General features: G+C 45.1%; 1 protein-coding gene across 4 annotated transcripts in view; it reads left to right on the plus strand.

Annotated features, from left to right (window-relative positions):
• LOC138286583 (Na(+)/citrate cotransporter-like) overlaps positions 1-20,234 on the plus strand; it is a 285,677-nt gene that overhangs the window by 39,788 nt on the left and 225,655 nt on the right. The window contains exons 1-2 of one of the 4 annotated variants that reach the window (XM_069226983.1): positions 16,144-16,202; positions 16,299-16,403. The exons of 1 other annotated variant lie outside the window; for it this stretch is intronic. In XM_069226983.1, the coding sequence (XP_069083084.1) occupies positions 16,302-16,403 (102 nt within the window). In that variant the 5' untranslated portion in view covers positions 16,144-16,202; positions 16,299-16,301. Of the gene's footprint in view, positions 1-16,143; positions 16,203-16,298; positions 16,404-20,234 lie in introns of those variants that run through there. 2 more of the 4 variants (XM_069226982.1, XM_069226984.1) reach the window with 2 other exon arrangements.

Below are 20,234 nucleotides of genomic sequence, written 5' to 3' on the forward strand. Positions count from 1 at the left end.
TGCAGGATTAGCGTAAAAAATTTTGACGATAATCCTGCAAAGCACCTACAGGCCCATTGAAAACAATGGGAGCCTCATTTTAATACCTGCTTTGTGCAGGCATTAAAAATGGCGCAAAAAATGGCACATAAAATGGCACATAAAATGGCGCATAAAATGGCGCAAAGAAATCTTTTAGATTTCTTTGCGCTACTTTTTTGCCCCCCCTAACAGGGGGGATGCCCCCTTGCATACATTATGTCTGGCACAGGCATAATGTGGCGCAAGGGTTAACAAAGTGGCGCAATGCATGCTTCGCGCCACTTTGTAAATATGGTGCATGGAAAAAGCCATTTTAGCGCCGTCTCAGATTTAAAAAAATGACGCCATGGCAACGCTAAAGAGGCACTAGGGGCTTTTAAATATGCCCCTTAAGTTTAATAGGAAGGTTGAAGCTTTTCTAAATTTATTTGAAGCCACACATGGTCCATAGTATGTTCTGTTTGATGCACCTGCGCCGCTCCCAGGAACCAATCTAAGGATTCTAATTTAATTTGTACCCTCAAATTTCGAATTTCTTGACATTTACAGTACGTTTTAAAACTTCAGTTGTACATTTAGCCACTTAATTTATAACTTTATTAATCTGATAATATTATTTAATTTTCTAACCAGTCACGGACCCCTTGAGGAGGCTTCGCAGACCCCAGGGCACAGGTTGGGAACCACTGCTCTCCAACTTTTGCTCTTTCAGAAAAGACCCTCAAATTCAAACCATTGGTTGGCAAACTATCCTGTCTCCTTTCTAACCCCCACCTGAACAGAGATCTGCTAGTATTACCAGGTTTAAATCTATCCATTTTCTCAGGGGCTTTAACCGGTGAGAGGAAAGGCTGGTTCTGCAAGAACATCAACCTATTGAGGCTCTGCATGTTATTCACAGCAAGCTACACCCTTAAAACCTTTCTGGGGTGAGAACAGGTGACTTACACGTTACACGTAGATCTGTGTATTAGACATATTAACCCCGACATGCAGTTTACATTAGCTATTGCTGTAAGTGCATTAACAGCTAGAACTATTTTGCTTCAATGGGGACATGTGAGGGCATACTTACGAGGGCCTTGCGTCACGCTTGCACCATGTAGTGTGGTACATGCACAACGCAAAGATCCAAGTCATATTTTTGAAGTCACGTAAAGCTACTTTGTGTGGCTTTGAATGACATCACAAATATGGAGTAATGCAACGTAGAGCAAATTGCCGCGTTGCCTTACTCTGCCCTGGGAAGGCATTCCATGAGCGGTGTGGTGGGTGTTTCCATGCATCTCCCTTGGTTTTTGATGCATTCCCAGATTTACTTGGACTTGTAAACCCGGGAATGCATCAGAATCTTACTCTTCCCCAGTGGAGGAGTAACGAGGAGAAATATTTTATTCCCCCTCGTTTCTTCTTCTTTCTATGTATGCTCAATTCTGCAGCACACATAGAAAGAGGAAACACTTCTAATGATTGTTTTTGTGCAGCAAGGTGTGCCTTCCTGCACAAAAACAATCCTGCTTGCAATATAGGCGCCCTTCCACCATGGTGCAAGGGTGCCTGGATTGGCGCTAGGCAGCCGAAACAGGCTGGAAGGACAGAAATGCACCGTACTGGATAAATACAGCACATTCCTGCACAGTCGCTGCGGCTCAGGGCAGCGCAGCAAGGTCGCGTGCTGCTCTGGCCTGCGCTACCATTCCCGTGAATATGCCCCGGGTCTGCAGATGGCACGCACAACTCTCTGCAGCCCGCAAATGAATCGCTGAGACGTTTTACTGGGATTGGTTCTGGCCACTGGCAGGTCACAAAAAATGGGTGACAGAAGGATAATCTTTTTTTGTCTCATTGGCATAGGAAAGGGCATCCTATACCACTGTTGGCACGTGCAACCTTCAGGCCATACATCTTTGCAGCAGGTGCCTCATCTTAGCAGCCAGCATAACCAGCAGTAGAACCTATGGCCTGCAGGTTAGGCAAAGCTTTCTCTATTGGAGACTTCACACTCTATCTAGTCAAGTCAGGGTTCAAACCTAGAATATCAGGTTACAACATTTTCTGTGGTATGTGTTCTCACTAGTTTACAAGTGAAAGACCTTTCTTGTGGGATACAGAGAGAGCAAGATGCTTGGCTGGGTGTTCAGCAGGGTTGAGCAAAATACGCATAATTGTGTGATTACATTAAATGAAGAAAATAATTACACAAAATTCCATATAATAACGCTAAATGCATATCTGGCATTCAGCCAACTATATTAGGGCGAAATGCGTCCTTTTCTCTATTTTGGATGCAAGTACGCATTTTGTCCTAAAAAACAGAGAAACAAACACGTACGCATCGAACAGCAGCCGCATTTCCATACTGGGCATTTACATTGTTCCTGTGCTCCTGCTGTACATTTTTGCCATGAATCGTGTGTCATTACATGATGTGGCATCACTGCGTAATTGGGGGAATTTTCATGTAACAAGTGTAACATGTTCACCCGAGCCTAGTATTAAGGTGTTTTTTATAAACTTTTGGGATACACTGATTGTATTGTTACCATTTGCAAAGCAGATTGTAAGTTGTCTCAGACAGCTGACAGTATGTATTCTTATTCCTGTGCTTTTCTCTTTGGGATTCTATCGACCTTGGAACGATGAAAAGCTGATTTGACCGCCTTCGGATTCAAGACTGTGAATCTGATGGCTGAGCACATCTGTTCATACACGTCAATGTCAATGTCTTATCAGAAATCGGGCTTACTGCAACTCTCTAATGCAAAGTGAAGTGCCAAAAGCTATTTTAAAAATACTATGAGCATCTCAGAAGTAAGATCCCAGCACACAGATAGGTCAGAACAAAGATGCTGTGTGAGAGCTCTAGTAGAGTTACATAGCGAGATAGGAAAAGGACAGATGTGCATAGCAAGAGTTGTATCCATATCTCTATGGGGCGATGACAGGTTGGAGTCAGGGTAATAGCCAGAAAATTAAAATGCCTTCCACTTTAATCCTCATCTCCAGTGGCCCCCAGCAAGTGAGGTGAGATAGCTCCTCCCTTGCCTGCTATAGCACACAGACATAGATGAAAAGCCTCCAATGTTAATTTTTCAGACCATAACGCAGACACCTGTGGACTATGGCACCAAGGGGCCAGTGTTGGCACTAGGCAGCTGAAAGTGCACTATGAAGGGACAGAAAGCAACTGTGCCATTTCTTTGAAATATGGCGCAGTTCTGCTCTCTCCCTTTCATGCAATGCAGAGCAGAAACACCACTTGCTACCCTGGATTGTGTGAAATGTTAGTAAATCCAGGTCCAAGTCTTTTGTCTATATCACTTGTTCTGGAGTTCATAGTAAGCTGTTCTAACACTGTCAACAAAACGTATCAATCGGTATGGCCTTTGCATACAGGTGCATGACTATTGGAGTGGAGATATGCAATTAGCCCCAGATTTACAAAGCTGCCACACAACTCAGCACCCAAAGGTGCTGTTCTGCATCGCATGGGAGAGACAAAGCTGAGGAAAGTGCTATATCCACGAAGATATGGCTCTATCCTGGACTTTCCCTAGCACTGGTGCACAATTATGGTGCTGAACGTCACGAGTCTAGCATAGTTACCTTTCCAGCACAAAATACCATGACCAGGGCCAATGGAATTATGCGATTGCATGGCCGCAGCGATTTTCGCATTAAATAGATTTGCCGCATTAGTCACATAATCCATCATCTGCCGCATAATCTGCGGATTTTCACAAAAATAAATTGTGTTTCTAACTCAAACGGTTTAAAAGTTAATAAAAATGCAGCAACACGTTTTGCCACACATTGGAAGGCCCTTTGCAAAGCTGGACTGAGCTCCTTTCTGTTGCTTATTGCTATATTTGAGTGTTTAACTGGTGCTAATGGGGTGCAACCAATACCCATGCATTGCTACCAAGTTTAAGAATGATTAAATAATTAAATAATATTATACAAAATGTGTTTCATTATGCTGCATAATTTGCCTTTTCTTGAGGCATAATTTACTCAACCCTGCCGCTTAATTTGTCCCTCTCCTGCCGCATAATTGTAGTGACCCTGACTATGACTAATGAAACTTTGAAACATTTCTCACTTTGGATGTGTGCTGTACAATGCAGCACACATGCAAAGTGGGGAAAGTTATGTGAAATAAAAGCATTTCTCCATTTCTCCTTTTTAATGCCTGCTTCATTATTTTTTGGTGCAAAACCCTATCTGCTGTTTCTAGTAGATGGGGTTTGTGCCAAAAATCATGGGTGGTTGCATGGGATTGCCTAACACCTCCTTGATGCGGAGAAGCACAGCACTTTGCACTGCTTTGCCTTAATTTGGGGCAGCTTTCCAGCCCAAAGCACACTTCGCGCTGAAAAAAAATAAAAAAAAAATTGTGCGGAATGTTCGTAAATCTGCGCCCCAGAGGACCTACCAAGGCCTTTGCTCTCTCCTACTTTTTAATATGAATCAAATGTGTTTCTTGACATTGACATCCTACTTTAAATACAATCATATGATAATACAATCATATGTTAACGACACACATCTCTCTATTGTGGTTAGTGGCCAATAAACCTAAAGCGCCTAGAAAACCAGAGCATGAGATAAAGCATTTTAACAAATCAAGGACAATATTATGCTCGAACAGTTGCCTCGAACCCATCATCAGTGGACAAAGAGAGGTTGGCTCCAAATGAACAGGTTTAAACCTCATTTTACCATTCCAGGGCTTGGAAGATTCCATTGCAACATGTCTGGAGCCAGTAAGGTACATTCGTCCGCATCTAGGGAATGCTGTCCATCCAGTAAACAAAGGTAAAACCTTTGGAATATGGCCTGACAAGGAAAACACATATTTGGCTGGTCTGTGGTAGCTGCGTTTAATGTTAGTCTAAGAGATCCAGATTAGATAAATGTACGTACAATACCCTAAACTGGAACCATTTACACAGGCTGTGGTAATGCTGAAGATCTGGCATGGATCCGGCCCTCGTAGAACGCAAGTGGACACCCCTGCGCAATTCCAACCGCACACACAATGGTTCCTTCCCAGAAGCCCTAATTAGTTCCACATTAGACATTAGTGGTAGCAAGTACAGAGGTTTACCCACAGCGCAACCAGCCAGCATGTAGATGAAAGAGAACACTGCTGTATGGATGCTCTTAAGAAGAGAGGCATTGTCACCCAGGCCAGAAAAAAGATGAACTGGTTTCTTCTTAAGGAACTTATGCCACATTAGTACGTTAGAAATTTTGATTTCTGAGTTAGAAACTGCGATTTCCTAATTGTGATTCCATGGGCCAGATGTATCAAAGGGTTTTACCCATTCTGTTTCTATGGGAAAATGTGTTCGTACATATGGCCCCATGTGACTCGAAATTAGGAAATCGCAGATTAAAATGTATGAAACTCCACTGAATTTCTTTTGCGGTTACCAGTGGATTGCAAATAGACCTACCTCATGAATATTAATGAGATGGGTTGCAATGTGTGACCCACTGGGAATCGCAAAGATCACAGGGATGATGGCCTGCTGGACTCAGCAGACCACCATGTCTGTGATTGCTTTTAAATAAAGCAACTTTGTTTTTTAAATGCAGCCAATTTTCCTTAAAGGAAAACAGGATGCGTTTAAAAAGAATGAAATGAAACATTTGTTTCATTTTCTAAGAGTAGGCAGTAGTTCACAGGACCACTGCCTGCTGTTAAAAAATATTTTGCCAACCATTCTCAAAGGGGATGTGGTCCCCTGGGGAACCCTTTCCATTTGCGAATGGGTTACCCCCAACTTTTCATTGAGGGTAAAATGTGAATGTTTTAGGACCGCATTTTAGTCACAAAGCATTCAAACATAACTTTCTGATTCGGTATTAGGAAGGCAAGACTTCAACATGCCCTTTCCTAATACCAAATCGCAAACCCAAAGTGCACTGTTCCAGTTACAAATTAGTCAATTCTGCAAACCGACCCATTTGAGATGAGAAAAATGCTTTGTATATGTGGCCCTTAGCATAGTAAAACAGACTGATGTCCCCATAACAATTAAAACCTGTTTTGTTCAATACCATCGTAGTTAGCAAAAGAAAGACCCACACCCACCAAATGCTCGGGAGAGGATGTGGCGTAACAGCCAGACCTGCTGCTTTTGGAGATGGGAAACTAGGATGTTTATTTACAAGAATCTGACACATCTCAATTGATGCATCAAAGTTCTTGTGCTGCTTGCACCTCCCAAACGACACCACGGTAGCGCTGTATTTACTATACAGTGCTCTATGGCTGTACAGAGACACACACCCAGCAGACATACACATGCAATACCCCTTATAATTTTCAGATGGAAGTGACAGTTAGCTAATCTTTAGTTTTCATATGGTTCTAGAATATGAGACATAGAAAATAAATATAAAAATGAAATGCAGACTTTTAGACAGAAAAATAACAATACATAAGGGAATAGGACATGTAAAGGCAAACCACAGAGGGCTGCCAACATTTGCAGTCCTTGATAAAGCATGCTGTGCCACCCATATGCTCACTGAAAGTGCATGTGACCATTGCAAATATAAAAAAAATCTTGTGAAGTCTTACTCCAATACACTTATTGTGATGAAAACTCATGTAGGTGTGGGGAAACTACATATATCCCAGGCATTCCTTGGAGGAGAAAACAAGGAGAGCCTTGTAGCCACACTCTACAGAGAAAGGGAGAGTTCTAGAGTAGTGAGGTCAAAGATCTGGCATAATCTTGCAGTGGGCACTTACTTCGTCAAAGGTCTCATCCAGTATCCAAACCTATTCAGCATTGTGTGTGTGATTGTATATGTTTATAAATATGTTTATAAATATCACTTAAGTCCTTTGGACGAATGGGACATAGACATAGACGGGAACAGGGTAAAGGCCCAATTATAGGATACAGGTGTTTCCTACTTGGAAACCATACAAGGGCCATGTTTGTCATTTGTGGCATTGTTGTCCCCAACAACTGGCAAATCTTTACCATGATAGGCAAAGCTCAAGATACTGGCTTCTACAGTCTGTATGTCTGGGTTTCTGTCTGCTCAGTCTGGATTGCTCACATTTGTTAGATAGGATTTACTGGCATTATATGACATGGAGCTATAGGAAGCTGCCATTCAGCCCCTTGGTGCAAGTATTCTGACCCCTAAAAACTCAAAAGTTTAGCTATACCACGTTGGTCTATTTAACTTCTAAGTATGGCTACAGTACCTTGGTGGAGGGCATGCACCCGAAGCATAGAAGTTAGATGTTACATTTCTGCTGCACTGTAGATTCAAACCACCCACGTAGGTGACTGTTAACACAGACTTAGGGCCAGATTTAGATCTTGGCAGTTTTACAGTCAATCTCATCGGCGGCAGCCCTGAGAACACCATCAAGTCAGCGGTGTTCTGCCCTCCATATTTAGATGTATTGCGACTGAGCTGCCAACCACCACCACGGAGTGCTCTTCCTAGCCGTCAGGCTGGTAGGTTCCCGCCAAACATATTTAGATGTTACAGTCCTTCAGGTGGTGTGCTTCTGGCGGATTGGTAGGGAGGGTGCCGCTGGACCCAGTGGACTTCGGACGATGGCAGTGGCTATTGAATACAGGTAAGTTACACACACAAACTGTATCTCGGCGAATGTGTGCCCCCCTGCACAACACACTGCACAACACACCACATGCACACTCATGTCCATTGCCATTTCCCCACAACACAACATGTACATGCCAAAAACACACATTGATGTAGATCCATGACACAACATACACACACTATTGACACTGCGACCACACAGCAACACTCACCTGAATGTAGCATGCAGCATCACAACACAACATACACAACAACATCAAAGCCATATGCAAGTGGCTCACATATTGGCACAACCGCATAACCCACCCCAGCGCCCTCCAGGCCCAAACCTTCCCTTTTTATACACGTAAGGCACCCCTAGGGTAGGCCCTACGTAGCCCCATGGGCAGGGTGCATTGTATGTTAAAGGTGGGACATTTCCTGACAGTGAAATACTGCCAAATTCGTTTTTCACTGTTGCACGGCCTGTCTCTCTCATAGGTTAACACTGGGGCTGCCTTTAAATATCCATAAAGTCTTCTGTTTCCCTTTGAGAGCAGATAGAGATGTGGAGTTTGGGGTTTCTGAACTCACAATTTTAAAATACGTCTGTTAGTGAAGTTGTTTTTTAGATTGTTAGGTTTGAAAATGCCACTTTTAGAAAGTAGGCATTTTCTTCCTTAAACCATCCTGTGATTGTGGATTCCCTGTCTGGGCCAAACTGACAGTTGGGCTGTTTGTGAATCTCCTCTAGACAGTGACACAAAGGGAGCTGGGGTGTAGCCTGCATATCCTGATGAGCCATCTGAGCTGCAGTGGAGGGAGGATTGGTCACTTACACCTCAATGGGCTGTGCCTGCCCTCACACAATGCAGTCCCCAACCCCCTGTTGTGTGTCTGGGGCCTGGCCTGGGCAAGGCAGGATCCTGTAAACAACAGAGACTTTCCTTTGAAGTTTGCCTACTTCAAAGGCAGAAAGAGGTATAAGTAGTAGACCAAAACTCCAGAGTTTAGATTTCTTCAAGATAACTTCTGGAACCAAGAGGAACCTCTGCCAAGGAGAAGAGCTGTAGAGCTGGCGGAGGAGTACTGCCCTTTGCCTGTGACTGTGCTTTGCTGGGTTGGCCTGCCTGAAAGAGGACAAATACTTGACTTTGTGGTATATTCCTGCTTGAGAGGTATCTCCAAGGGCTGGGACTGAGCTTGCCCCCTGTTCTGAAGCCTCAGGGCCATCAAAGACTCCCTCTGCCAGCACCTGGACTCTCTGCTGGGACTCCTGCCCTGTCAATTGGTGCCTCATCCAGTCCCTGGACCCTTGCAAGGTGAAGCTAGTAGAAAAAGAATGAAAATCCATGCACAGGAAGACATGCAAGGAAAATGTTGACGCGCCACCCGCTTCGCAGCTGAAATCGATCCTCCACTTGCATCGCGGCTGGGAGATCGATGCATCGTGGCTGGAGAAATGGCACAACACTCGCTTACGGCTGCTGATAACAACACAAACCCCATGCAGTGCGGTTTTCAACACAGTGTGCCGGATTTCTCGCGCATCGTCCCTGGGCGTCCAAGTGATCGTGAACCTGCGCGGATCCGAGGTAACCTGTCCAGAAATTGACTCATCGCTCTGTCTCCGGGAGAAAAACGACGCATCACCTACCCGAGCAGAGAAGAAACGACACACGGCCTCACTTGCGAGTAAGGAGTGAACGCATTGCTGACTTTTCTGATGCATGCTCGCCCGTGCAGCTTTATTTTTGACGCTAACCAGATACTTTGTGTAGAATCGAAGCTTCCATTGACTTCTATGGAGTAAGACTCTTTTTACTTTGAAAATTCATATCTTGACTTGTGTATGTTGGATTTTTGCCGTTTTGGTCTTGTTTGATTTAAATAAATATTACCTATTTTTGTAAACTGGTGTGGTGTCCATTTTGTAGTGCTTTCACTGTATTACTGTTGGGTTGGTGCAAATACTTTACACATTGCCTTTGCGATAAGCCTAACTGCTTGTGCCAAGCTTCCAAGGGGGTGAGCAGGGGTTGTCTTAGGAGTGTAACTCCCTTACCCTGACTTGAGTGAGGGTCTCTGCTTGGACAGAGTGAAAACTGACTGTCAACCAGAAACCCCATTTCTAACAGCGATCATGTGTGCACTGTATCTAAGATACGGCACACCATGGCGGTAGTTAGGGAATTAGCATCAAAGGTTTTGACGCTAGTTCGGAGCTTTGCAGGATTAGCGTAAAAAATGTTGACACTAATCCTGCAAAGCCCATTGAGGCCCATTCTAAACAATGTTGTGCCTCCTTTTAACGCCTGCTCTAAGCAGGCATTAAAAGTTCCGAAAAAAATGATGCAAAGAAATCTCTTAGATTTCTTTGTGCCATTTTTTCAGCCCCCCCTAACGGGGGACCTCCCCCTTGCCATACATTATGCCTGGCGCAGGCATAATGTAGCGCACACAGTTACAGAGTGGCGCCACTTTGTAAATATGGTGTGGGGAAAAGGACACCTTAGTGCCACCTTAGCATAAAAAAATGACGCTAAAGTGGCACTAAAGTGGCGCTAGGCCCTCTTAAATCAGGGCCAGTAACTTAAAGCGAGCTCAGATCTTTTTCCACGTGGCTCAAAGTTTATGAAGGGTGTCAGGTATGTTATTTATGAGAGTATGGTATATTGTTGACACTGTTTTGGGGGGAATTTCTCCCATTAAGTAGTATCATACTCTTAAAGGGGCTACTGTCTGGCATGTCCGTGCAATCAGTCTTTTCTGCTGTGAAAGCATGTTTGAGTTGCACATTCTTATGTTGTTGGTTATGTGTCAGGTCGTTTTCCCCCTGCAGTGTCTCAAACATTTTCAGTTCATCACCTTATAGCACATCCCCCAGTGTATCTATGCCAATAGCATCCCATTATTTAAACCCTGACAGTTTCTTTACCTCCTTTATATTTTATCCTTTCCACAATGGTGTCACCTTGGTTAGTCTCCCTTGCCAACCCAGATATCTTGCAGTGTACACAGGGAGACATCAGCGATCTTTCAATTTGGTTTCCCATATATTTAATGTATGTATGTGTTAGGGTCCATCTAGATTCTTTAGACTCAGTAGCCCAGATTTAAGATGGCCTAGCACTTCCTTGCGGCACATTAGCATCATTTTCTTTACGCTAATATGGCCCAACGAGGTCAAAGTCCGCAAGCCAGATTTACAAAGTGGTGCATTGCATGCACTACGCCACTTTGTAACCCCTTGCGTTACATTATGCCTGGGCCAGGCATAATGTATGCAAAGGGGGCATTGGGAGAGGCAAAAAAATGATGCAAAGAAATCTAAAAGATTTCTTTGCACCATTTTTAACGCATGCTCAGAGCAGGCGTTAAAAGGAGGCACACATTATTTATAATGGGCCTCAATGTGCTTTGCAGGATTAGCATCAACATTTTTTACACTAATCCTGCAAAGCACCAAACTAGCATCATACATTTTGACTCTAGTTCTCTAACCACCACCATGGTGCGCGTATCTTAAATACGGTGCACACATGGTGGCGTTAGGGAGGCGCTAATGGGTGCAAGAAAAGTGGCGCTGCATTGGATACAGTTCCACTTTTCTTAAATCAGGTCCAGTGTGCATTTTAAAACTGGCCTCCCACCACAGTCCCTCGAAACATAACTATACGTGGTGAAGAAACAGAAGAAGGCATTTCTATGTAAATCTGCCTAAAAGGAGGACTGTGGTGTGTCCATACCTTAACTTGTACTCAGGGGGTGGAGGTGCTTTAAAAGAAACAGTAGGCTAGACTTATTTCCGGGATTGCGGCCGTCGGGTAGGTCTCTGGTGGTGGACGGCCCTCAAAATTGAGTGACGTCAAGCCAGTGGCTCGCATATTCCCAAGGAACCTGGGGCCAGATGTAGCAAAGGTTTTTACCCATTCTGTGTCAATGGGAAAAGGTGTTTGTACATATGGCCGCTGGTCCATTATTTAGGAGGGTTTTCATCTACTCAGGTTTTTCGGTAGTATAGCTGTGAAGTAAGTTGCTTTTTGTCCTTTATACTTAATCAAGGACTAGTACTGTAGCTTAGGAGTTCACTGTTTTGGTCCTGATGAAGCGCCACCTGATACGGATGGACTTTTTTTAGGCGCGAAACATGTTGACCTGATACTATAGCTAGAAGGAGAGTGTCCCTTTTTAGCTGTCTTGGATTGTTAGAGTGGTGGTACATTGTTTCCTTCCCACTCTTTTGCGTTTTTAATCTTGAACAAGATCCTCGGAGTCCCAATTAAAATTAATTTTTGTTGAGGTTCTTGAACAAATTTTACCCTTCTTTTCTCCTGCTCTTCCTTACAGTAGACTTACTCTATCCCCACTGGGTTCCATCACGGCACACACTTTTCAAGATCTCCGGCAAAGAGCCCCCTTGTGGGGCCCGTCAGATATTGCAGCGCCAGTCTGACGAGGAGCTAGCCCTATGATGAAGCATGACATCCAGTGGATGTGTGTGGGCTCTTGCTTTTAAATTTAGAAGTGCCCTGAGCACCTGTGCCCTGTTTTTTCTGTTTAGGAACAGTGTGCCTTTTTGATTTTTGAATATAGTTAGGGAGGCTGTACACTGGACCTGGTTAATCTCACTGCCCTCCCCGCCCCCTTGGTTTGCTTAGGCTTCTGTTAACCTCAGAGACAGGAAAGTATGAAGAAAAGGCTCTCTCGGTGTGATGGACCCAGCTGAACAGTTGATATTGGACTGCACTTTCCAGTTTCAGAGACTTTGCTGGACTGTGCCTCGGTTGATATGTGTGGAGGCCTGGAAGCTGTAGGAGTGACTGAGTGAAGATTTCGATTTTATGCTGAAAGTTGGGTCCTTTTCATTTTCAGACGTTCAGAGAACTCAGACAAGGTGTTGAGGCTAATCAGGGCAGGCCTCACTTCGGCAGACAAGATTTCGTCCTTGCCCCTTTCTGTGTATTTTGCAAAAAGAAAAAAGCTTCAGTGGGACCATGAATTGAAAGTATGACGTTTTTGAAGCCCTGCCTATTATATATTGTCGAAGGTTGCCCTGCTAGAGGATTTCAAGCTGCAAAACAATGACAAAGGTCGAAGGTAAAACATGGAAATTGAACAAGGTGGCAAAGTTTCCTCTGTAATGTGGCAAGCTTGCGGCTACAATTTATATATTTGTCCTGTGTGGAACTTTTGGCACAGAAACAAAAACAGATCTGCAGGAAGGATTGGAAAAAATATGTTTTCATGTTCCCCGATAGGAAATACAGAAACAATTAAGTATATTGTCATCTATGCAGGTCACCAGTTCTGCTGCAAAAAGCCGCACTTCCTTGGCATCAAGGGCCTGATTACAACTTTGGAGGAGGTGTTAATCCGTCCCAAATGTTACGGATATACCACCAGCCGTATTACGAGTTCCATAGGATATAATGGACTCGTAATACGGCTGGTGGTATATCCGTCACTTTACCATCACTTTTGGGACGGATTAACACCTCCTCCAAAGTTGTAATCAGGCCCCAAATCTTCAGAGTGTCTTGCACTAAGTTGACAAAAAGTGCTGAATTTGTGCTCCGGCTCTGCAAACATCCACTTGTCTCCCATTTCCACTTGTGGTCCTCTCAGCTCAGCCATCTGAGCTGCTCAGGACATCTTAATCCCTGAGCCGACATTTGGCCCAGGTGCCACCTGCAGGGCAAGGCTCCACTGAGGCTCCGTGGGCACCCTTCTGTATGGGGTAAGGCACTACGGGTGTGTTGCATGGGAGGCCCCAGCGCCCTTCTGTATGAGGTAAGGCGCTAAAGGCGTGTTCTGTATGGGGTAAGGCGCTACGGGTGTGTTGCATGGCAGGCCCCAGCGCCCTTCTGTATGGGGTAAGGCTCTTCGGGTGTCTTGCATGGCAGGCCCCAGCGCCCTTCTGTACGGGGTAAGGCGCTACGGGTGTGTTGCATGGCAGGCCCCAGGGGATTTTCCCCTGATTTTTTTTATTTAATCAGTTCTTGAAAGTGGATGTCTCAACCGTATTGGGGACCTTAGGCAGCCCTGGCAAAAATGTTCGTGCCAGACTTTGCTCTCTTCCTGTCCTTCTTTCCTGTCTCCTTGCCTTCTGTCTCTCTCTCGGTCTCTCTCTTTCTATGTCCCTACTGTGCCGGCTGTCATGAGCCCCAGCAAACTGGAGGTGAATGCAACTGTGAAAAACTCCCCTTCAGGAACTCCAGCTTCCCATGGAAACGCCCGGTGGGAATAGTGGCCAGTCTGGACCTGGGTGGCTTCTGGACTGCAGGGTCATCAGTGGGTAAGAATGAAGCTCAGTCCCTGAGGGAGGTTGTATTTACTGTTTGAATGCACTTTCACTGAGTTTTGGGTGAATCTATTATACATCTCAAACTTGCTATAAGGGTATTTGTTTGGTAACAGGAATTTAACTTCACTGCTGTTCTATTCAGCTCAGTTTACCTTTAGACTGTGAACGTGATATGAAAGCGATATCAACAGCTTAAAAAGAAATGCCAGTGCATTGTGGGAGGTGTCTCCTCCCGGACAAGCTGCGAGGAGACTCTGAAATATGTTACACTTCAGAAGCAGGTGGTACAAATAACGTGTTCACTTCTTCCTGTGGATGTGCCCTCTCCAGCTCCATAAGGGACCTGGGGGCAGATGCCTCATCAGCCTGACTGCCCCTGCAGTTTGGAAATAAGCACAGCCCCTGTGTCTTTCTCTAGCTGTCAGGCTTTGCCCACTGCGAAGGTCACAATATCAGCTTTTGAGTGTAGAAAAACACAGAAACATAATGGATTCCATCTCAGCCATATATTTGAACTTTTCACTCAGTGTCCCTTTTGTCTCTGAGTTTACAATAGGTCACCACCTGATCAGGGGATTGTAGAGTGTTCTGTGGGACGCCTGCAGGCTTGTCAGCTGAGCTACAGAGTAGACTGGTCCGGTCACCCTTTGAATCTGGCCTTGTGCTGTTGCTGTGCAGTGGAGTGTTGAAGGACTACACGTTGCCATGTGTATGGCCGTCAGCACCGTGGTCGTTTTGAAGAAGGTGTGGTTTAGGTGCTCATTGCTTGAACAGTAACTCGTTTCCGTCTGTGTTTGGATTCTGTCGCTCATTTATAAAGATTCATTTAGCTTTAACCAAGTCAAGAGGCAACCAGAACCTACCTTAAGGAAAGAATGTCATCGCATGTTCATCCCATACACTGCTACTGGCTGAAAGCCTGAATAAAGGGGAGCTAAGCAAAGCAGTGAGATAAAATGTACCTGTCCAGATCTGCTTTAAACTGTGTCAAAAAAGCATTGGCAAAAGCAAAAGATCTGCCTTGAAAGTACGTATTTTTTGCACGCACGTAATATTAAAAGAAATTAGAAGACAATTAAAGAAATATAAAACAAAAGGAGTGAGTGGTCCAGCAGCCCTGGCACTGCATTGCACTGCACCCACTTTAAGGTGGTTGTGCACTTTATAAGGCTAAATCTCCCCCAACAGATAACCAGTTGGACTGTCCCACTGCCCGATGCTCTGTGCGGCGGGGGGTGGGTGTTTGGGGTCTGTGTGTGTGGGGAGTATTTGAGGAGGAGGCGAGATGTAAAATGTGAGTGGCATTTGTATAGCCCAATGGATGCAAAGCGGGATAAAAATCCCTATATATATATTTTACTATGAGACTCTATGTCAGACATGAAGTGGGCAGTGGGGGCAACAGAATACAGTATATTTACACCACCGGGGCATGTTAACTATTATCTCAGTCACCAATGTAGTAATGGCAGGAGAAGCACATATGCAACCTCGTAAAAGTATCGCTTTAATATTCATCTTTTGAAGGCGAATACATAGGAGACATACACAGTCAAGCACACCCTCTTTTACGCTAATGCATCAGCGCCACCTGCTGACTTCTCTGCAACTTGCATAAAAGAAGACTTGTTTAAAGCACATTCTCTGTCTCTTCGGGTGATAACCTGGCCCTCTTGCCCTTATGTTCGCTGCATCAGGTAACCAGAGAGTCTTAAAGAAGGACAAAGTTGGAGTTTGCGCATTATGTGTTTGTATCCAATGTACAGAGAAGTCGGCCCGTCTTCTTGAATGAACTTGTGAATACACGAGAAACAAAGTGTTTCCTGTTAGGAAGTTTGCCTATTTGTGGCATGCACTGTGTGCCATCATCGTGCGGCACGATCGTGTGATGCCAAATTCTGCTCTCTAAAAGTTCCTCAGCCTGTGATTAATCTCGGTCACTGCTCATGAACACAGAATGCAGCCAGACATGCTCCCCACCACCCTCCCCCCCCCGTCCTTTGTCCGGGCTGGGCATTTCTGCTGCTCAGCAGTGGTTGGCAGTCTGGTAACTGATCGGCGACTAGACCTGCGGTTACCCCGGGGTGGGCCCAGCGCTCCTCCTCTGGCGCCTGCCCTGCCCCTAGGTTGGACTATGAACTTTCTAAAAGTTTAAAAAGTTGTGGGGTGGGAGTTTTTAAAGGAGGTGTGTGTCTCCGTGATTCCCTTCAGAGCACTGCAGGGGCACTGGCTGAGCTCGCCATGGTGCAGTCGGGCCGGGGGAGGGCAGCCCATATTTAAGGCTCGGGTACCGCCAAGATTCGGTCACTTTTCTGCAACCCGGCAACCCTCTAGCCTTATTGCCTCCGCGTCTTCACTGATTCCTGTCTTTGTGTCTCTTTAGAAGATGGCTTCGTATCTGAGACCTTTGCTCAGGTTCAAGAGCTTCGTCCTCCTCTTCGTCACCCCACTGCTGCTCCTGCCCCTGCCACTTGTCATCCAGACCAAGGTAAGTCTTTTAACATATGCTTCATACCAGAATCCTGAATTAAATATGCAAAAGTTACCTGCATGTTTCTAGGCCCTTTCCCATACCTCCCATCTTGGCATTCTTTTGGGGAACTGAAGCATGAAGCCCAGGATCACACAGTTTGAACAAGCCAACCACGCAGTTTGGCCTGAAGCTCGATTAAAGCAAGGATAATATATAATAGTGTGAGGGTGGCGAAAGATTGTTAGAACTGGGGTGCAGAGGAGAGGTCACAGCCCTGGGTCTGGTGCCACTGCACCTGGTGCGCTAATGATAGCTATGCCATTTGACTCCAGCTAAACTTAATTACATTTTAGTTAAATTATAACCCACCCTGGGATAGGTTTATCACGATTTGTCAAAAAACATATATTCCAAACCTCAGCCATTTTGAAGTTTTTCATAATTGTTATTTTTTCCACTGCACCTGATGCACTGATAGCTTTGCCATTTGACTTCTGCCTAGCCTGATTACATATTTGTTAAATAATAACCCACCCTGGGATAAGTTTAGCACGATTTGTCAAAAACATTTTTTCCATAAGTTGTCAGATTTCTGAGTTTTACAACTTTTTTGGCTGTGAGGGTTCAGTGTTCCAAAGTCAGTCGCCAGAAGAGCCAGTCGGAGGGCTGTGAAGTGGTAGTGAAACATCTCAAATCTCAGGAGACCTCATGCTAAGTCTGATTAGTTCACCAGTCCCTTATTTTTCTGCAGGCTGGTACCTGCAAGGTAGTGCTGTATTTAGACGAGGTAAGGCAAAACTACAGATACCAGAATTCAAAGGGGAGTCCAGAACTCTGAGAACTTCTCGCGCCTGCATGGTGCAGAATGAGGATACCTGCCGGGAGTGAGCCCCCTTGAAATGAATGAGTGTATGCTTTCACTGGAGAAATAGATGCTGCGCCTGTAGTGGTGACCGAGAGGAGCAAAGGAAAACAAGTGTGAAACACCAGCACTTTTATAGACATCCGGAAAGATCTGAGTTACAGAAGTCAGTCATGGGATGCAACCCTCCATTCACCCTCCCATGACGTGCCCACTCCTGCATAACCTGCATGGTATTTAACTTTCCAGCTGCTTTTTCTAATATCTTTGCTTAAATGTCTCTACAGCAGTTCTCTTTGGCCTCTTTTACTGTTTTTGTCTCACCAACTTTGCTAGGATGTTTTTAATCGATTTCTGTGCTAAATTAGTTTTCTAATGTTACCAAGGAGCTGACAATACTCAGTTCAACACACGAGTTAGTGAACCAGTCTACGTTTTGTTCCTTGCATATTGTAATTTGTAGTCTTGTTTAACCCGTTATAAAACCTGGACTGCAAGTCCCAAAATTCAAGGAAAATGACTGGATGAGCTACTCATGCCTGGATCTGGGACATTCGACGGCTCTGTGCTACCGAGGGTGGTCCTCATTCTTCACACCCCACATAGTCTGACAGCATAAGCATTCTCGGTGCTGTAGTTGTTTTGTTCCCATTGTACTAAATAAACTAACATTCCTGGTAGCAGTGATTTGCAGGTTAAAACCCCAGGGCGGGAAGCAGTGCTTGTAATGACATGGAGTCAACTTCCAGGCCGTCCCATTTCATATGTGAGTCATTCAGCCAGTCCTGGCTTTTTAGCTCACAGCACTTTGCAAGGCGGGGTTATTCAAGGCCACGGGGCAGAATGTTACAGCGACCCCCACAGCTAGCAGAAAACACTGTGGGATGAGGGAGCTGCCCCTTTAGTCTGTGGCCCCGCACCTGAGCCTCCATCTCCCGACACACCCGTTCTGCGGCTGGTGGCCACATTGCAAAACCCCCACCCGCCCCCACCTTAAGCGGCCAACATTGTTTGAGACGATAACAGGGGTTACTGGAGAAAGTTTGCTCCTTTGCTGGTTTGTCCCCTTGATTGGGTAATGATTTTCTGGGCTTGGGGGTGTCTGGAGAGGGGGCTGACCTGCTGGTGGTTGTGGACCTTTCAGCCCCCTCCTACCCTCCCCTCCCCCCCCCCCAGGTTGCCTGGGGTTGATTATTGGCGGGGGCTTTTCTTGGAGGCTCGACAGACCATAGGCCGAGACGGGGTGTTATGCGGTTCCCTAATGTTGTGAATTTTTCTGTTTGAATCGTGTCATTTACTCGGTCACTCGCCTAGTTGAACAGTGAAGCTTGTGTACATGAACGTGGACAGCGTTATTTGCCTCTGACACCTGGGCTGGGGGCGGCAGATAGTTGGCATCATGTGCCTGTTCCTGTGAGAGATGTAAATAGGAAATTTGCTCTCCGCGTGCTTGTTACGCGCATGGAAACTGTGGAGTTTGGATTCTGAATATTGAATTGTTTTATCACTACATAATCATGGATGAATGTATCTTGGTTTTATATGATCTCACTTGTTGTGCAATTTGTGTGATGTCTTCCTTTCACTTCATATCGATTGTGCATGTCACTGCCCTTCCTTCTCATGATCAGATATTTTAATTTGACTAAAAAGCTAGTTTTGGTTCCCCCTTCAAAACTTCCCTCGCTTTGTATTTTAGCTATACAGTGCAGCTCATATGTAAATTGGGAAATATTTACATTAAAAAAACCTTTTTTCCTACTTTGCATCTGCCTCAAGGAGGTGTATTTTTTTGTGTAAAGCCCTGCCTACAGCTGTTATTAGATAGGGCTTTGCGTAAAAACCATAAGTGGTAGCGTGCACCACTCAAGAGATGTCCTCTTGACGCAAGGCAGCACAAAGGAGTGTGTTACTTTCAAGCAAATTTCCAGCTCACTTTTGGTATATTGCACATTTTGCAAAGTATTGATACATCTGTTCACATGTTTACAGTAAATTAAACCACCTTTTCAATGACACCCACAATGCAATGTGCTGTTGAGTGAAAGGACGGGGCTGGCTGAAAGTGCTGCAAATGATGGAGGGCCACTTGGCATGACCTCTAAGATACTTTGCCCTGAAGGACGACAGGTCTTGTCTGGGTGAATTCCATTTAGTCATTTCAAAGCATTATTATAGCACACCCTTTCCACATATTTAAATTAACAGTCCTTCCTTACAAATTATGCACCATTGTGCATACCTGCTAAGTGGCCAGTGTCGTGCACGATATTACTGGGCTGCCCTTGCTTTTCATTGAAGAAAGGTGTGCATTCTGGCACCTGTAGCCGTGTCTTTTCCTACTACGAATATGGAGTTTAAAGTCCCAGCATGCAGACTGCTGTTGATTACCAGCTAGAGCTTGCTGAGGTGTCACACCTGACAAGGTTGCATGGCTGCTGTGCATGCTTCTGTTATGCATCCCTAGACTACCTCGAGTCTGTCTATGTCCTTAAAGGCACGTGGCTTTCAGAAATGGAGAACTCCAGGAGGAGGACATGGTCCTCCAGATGAGACCACACCAGTGGCGTGAGCCGTGGAAGTAGAGCCTCCCTTTCGCCGCAGGCTGCACTCCTTCCTGAGGAGCATCCCACACTGTCAACCACCACATCAACAAAACCACTACAGCCACATGCCCATTATCTGTGCTGCCACAAATCTGATATAACTCTACTGCCTACATCGCTAAGGCTGGTGTTGAATGTTGACCTGGTCAAGGCAAATGCACATCGAAGTAATGCAGACACCAAAGTGAGATCATGTTGATGTGATGGTTGTCTATGCTGTGACATATAACCCTCTCTGAGCTAACCAACATTGCTCTTTCTCTCCTGATGGTCCACTAGTGCTGGTTAGCCACTCTTCAGGCAGCCCTGTATGATACAGCCTCACTATCCAACTTCTGTTTGGTGACATTTAATCCCTCACCTTCATCTCTGTCTTGC

This window comes from Pleurodeles waltl, chromosome 3_2, assembly GCF_031143425.1.
Source record: "Pleurodeles waltl isolate 20211129_DDA chromosome 3_2, aPleWal1.hap1.20221129, whole genome shotgun sequence".
NCBI lineage: Eukaryota > Metazoa > Chordata > Amphibia > Caudata > Salamandridae > Pleurodeles > Pleurodeles waltl.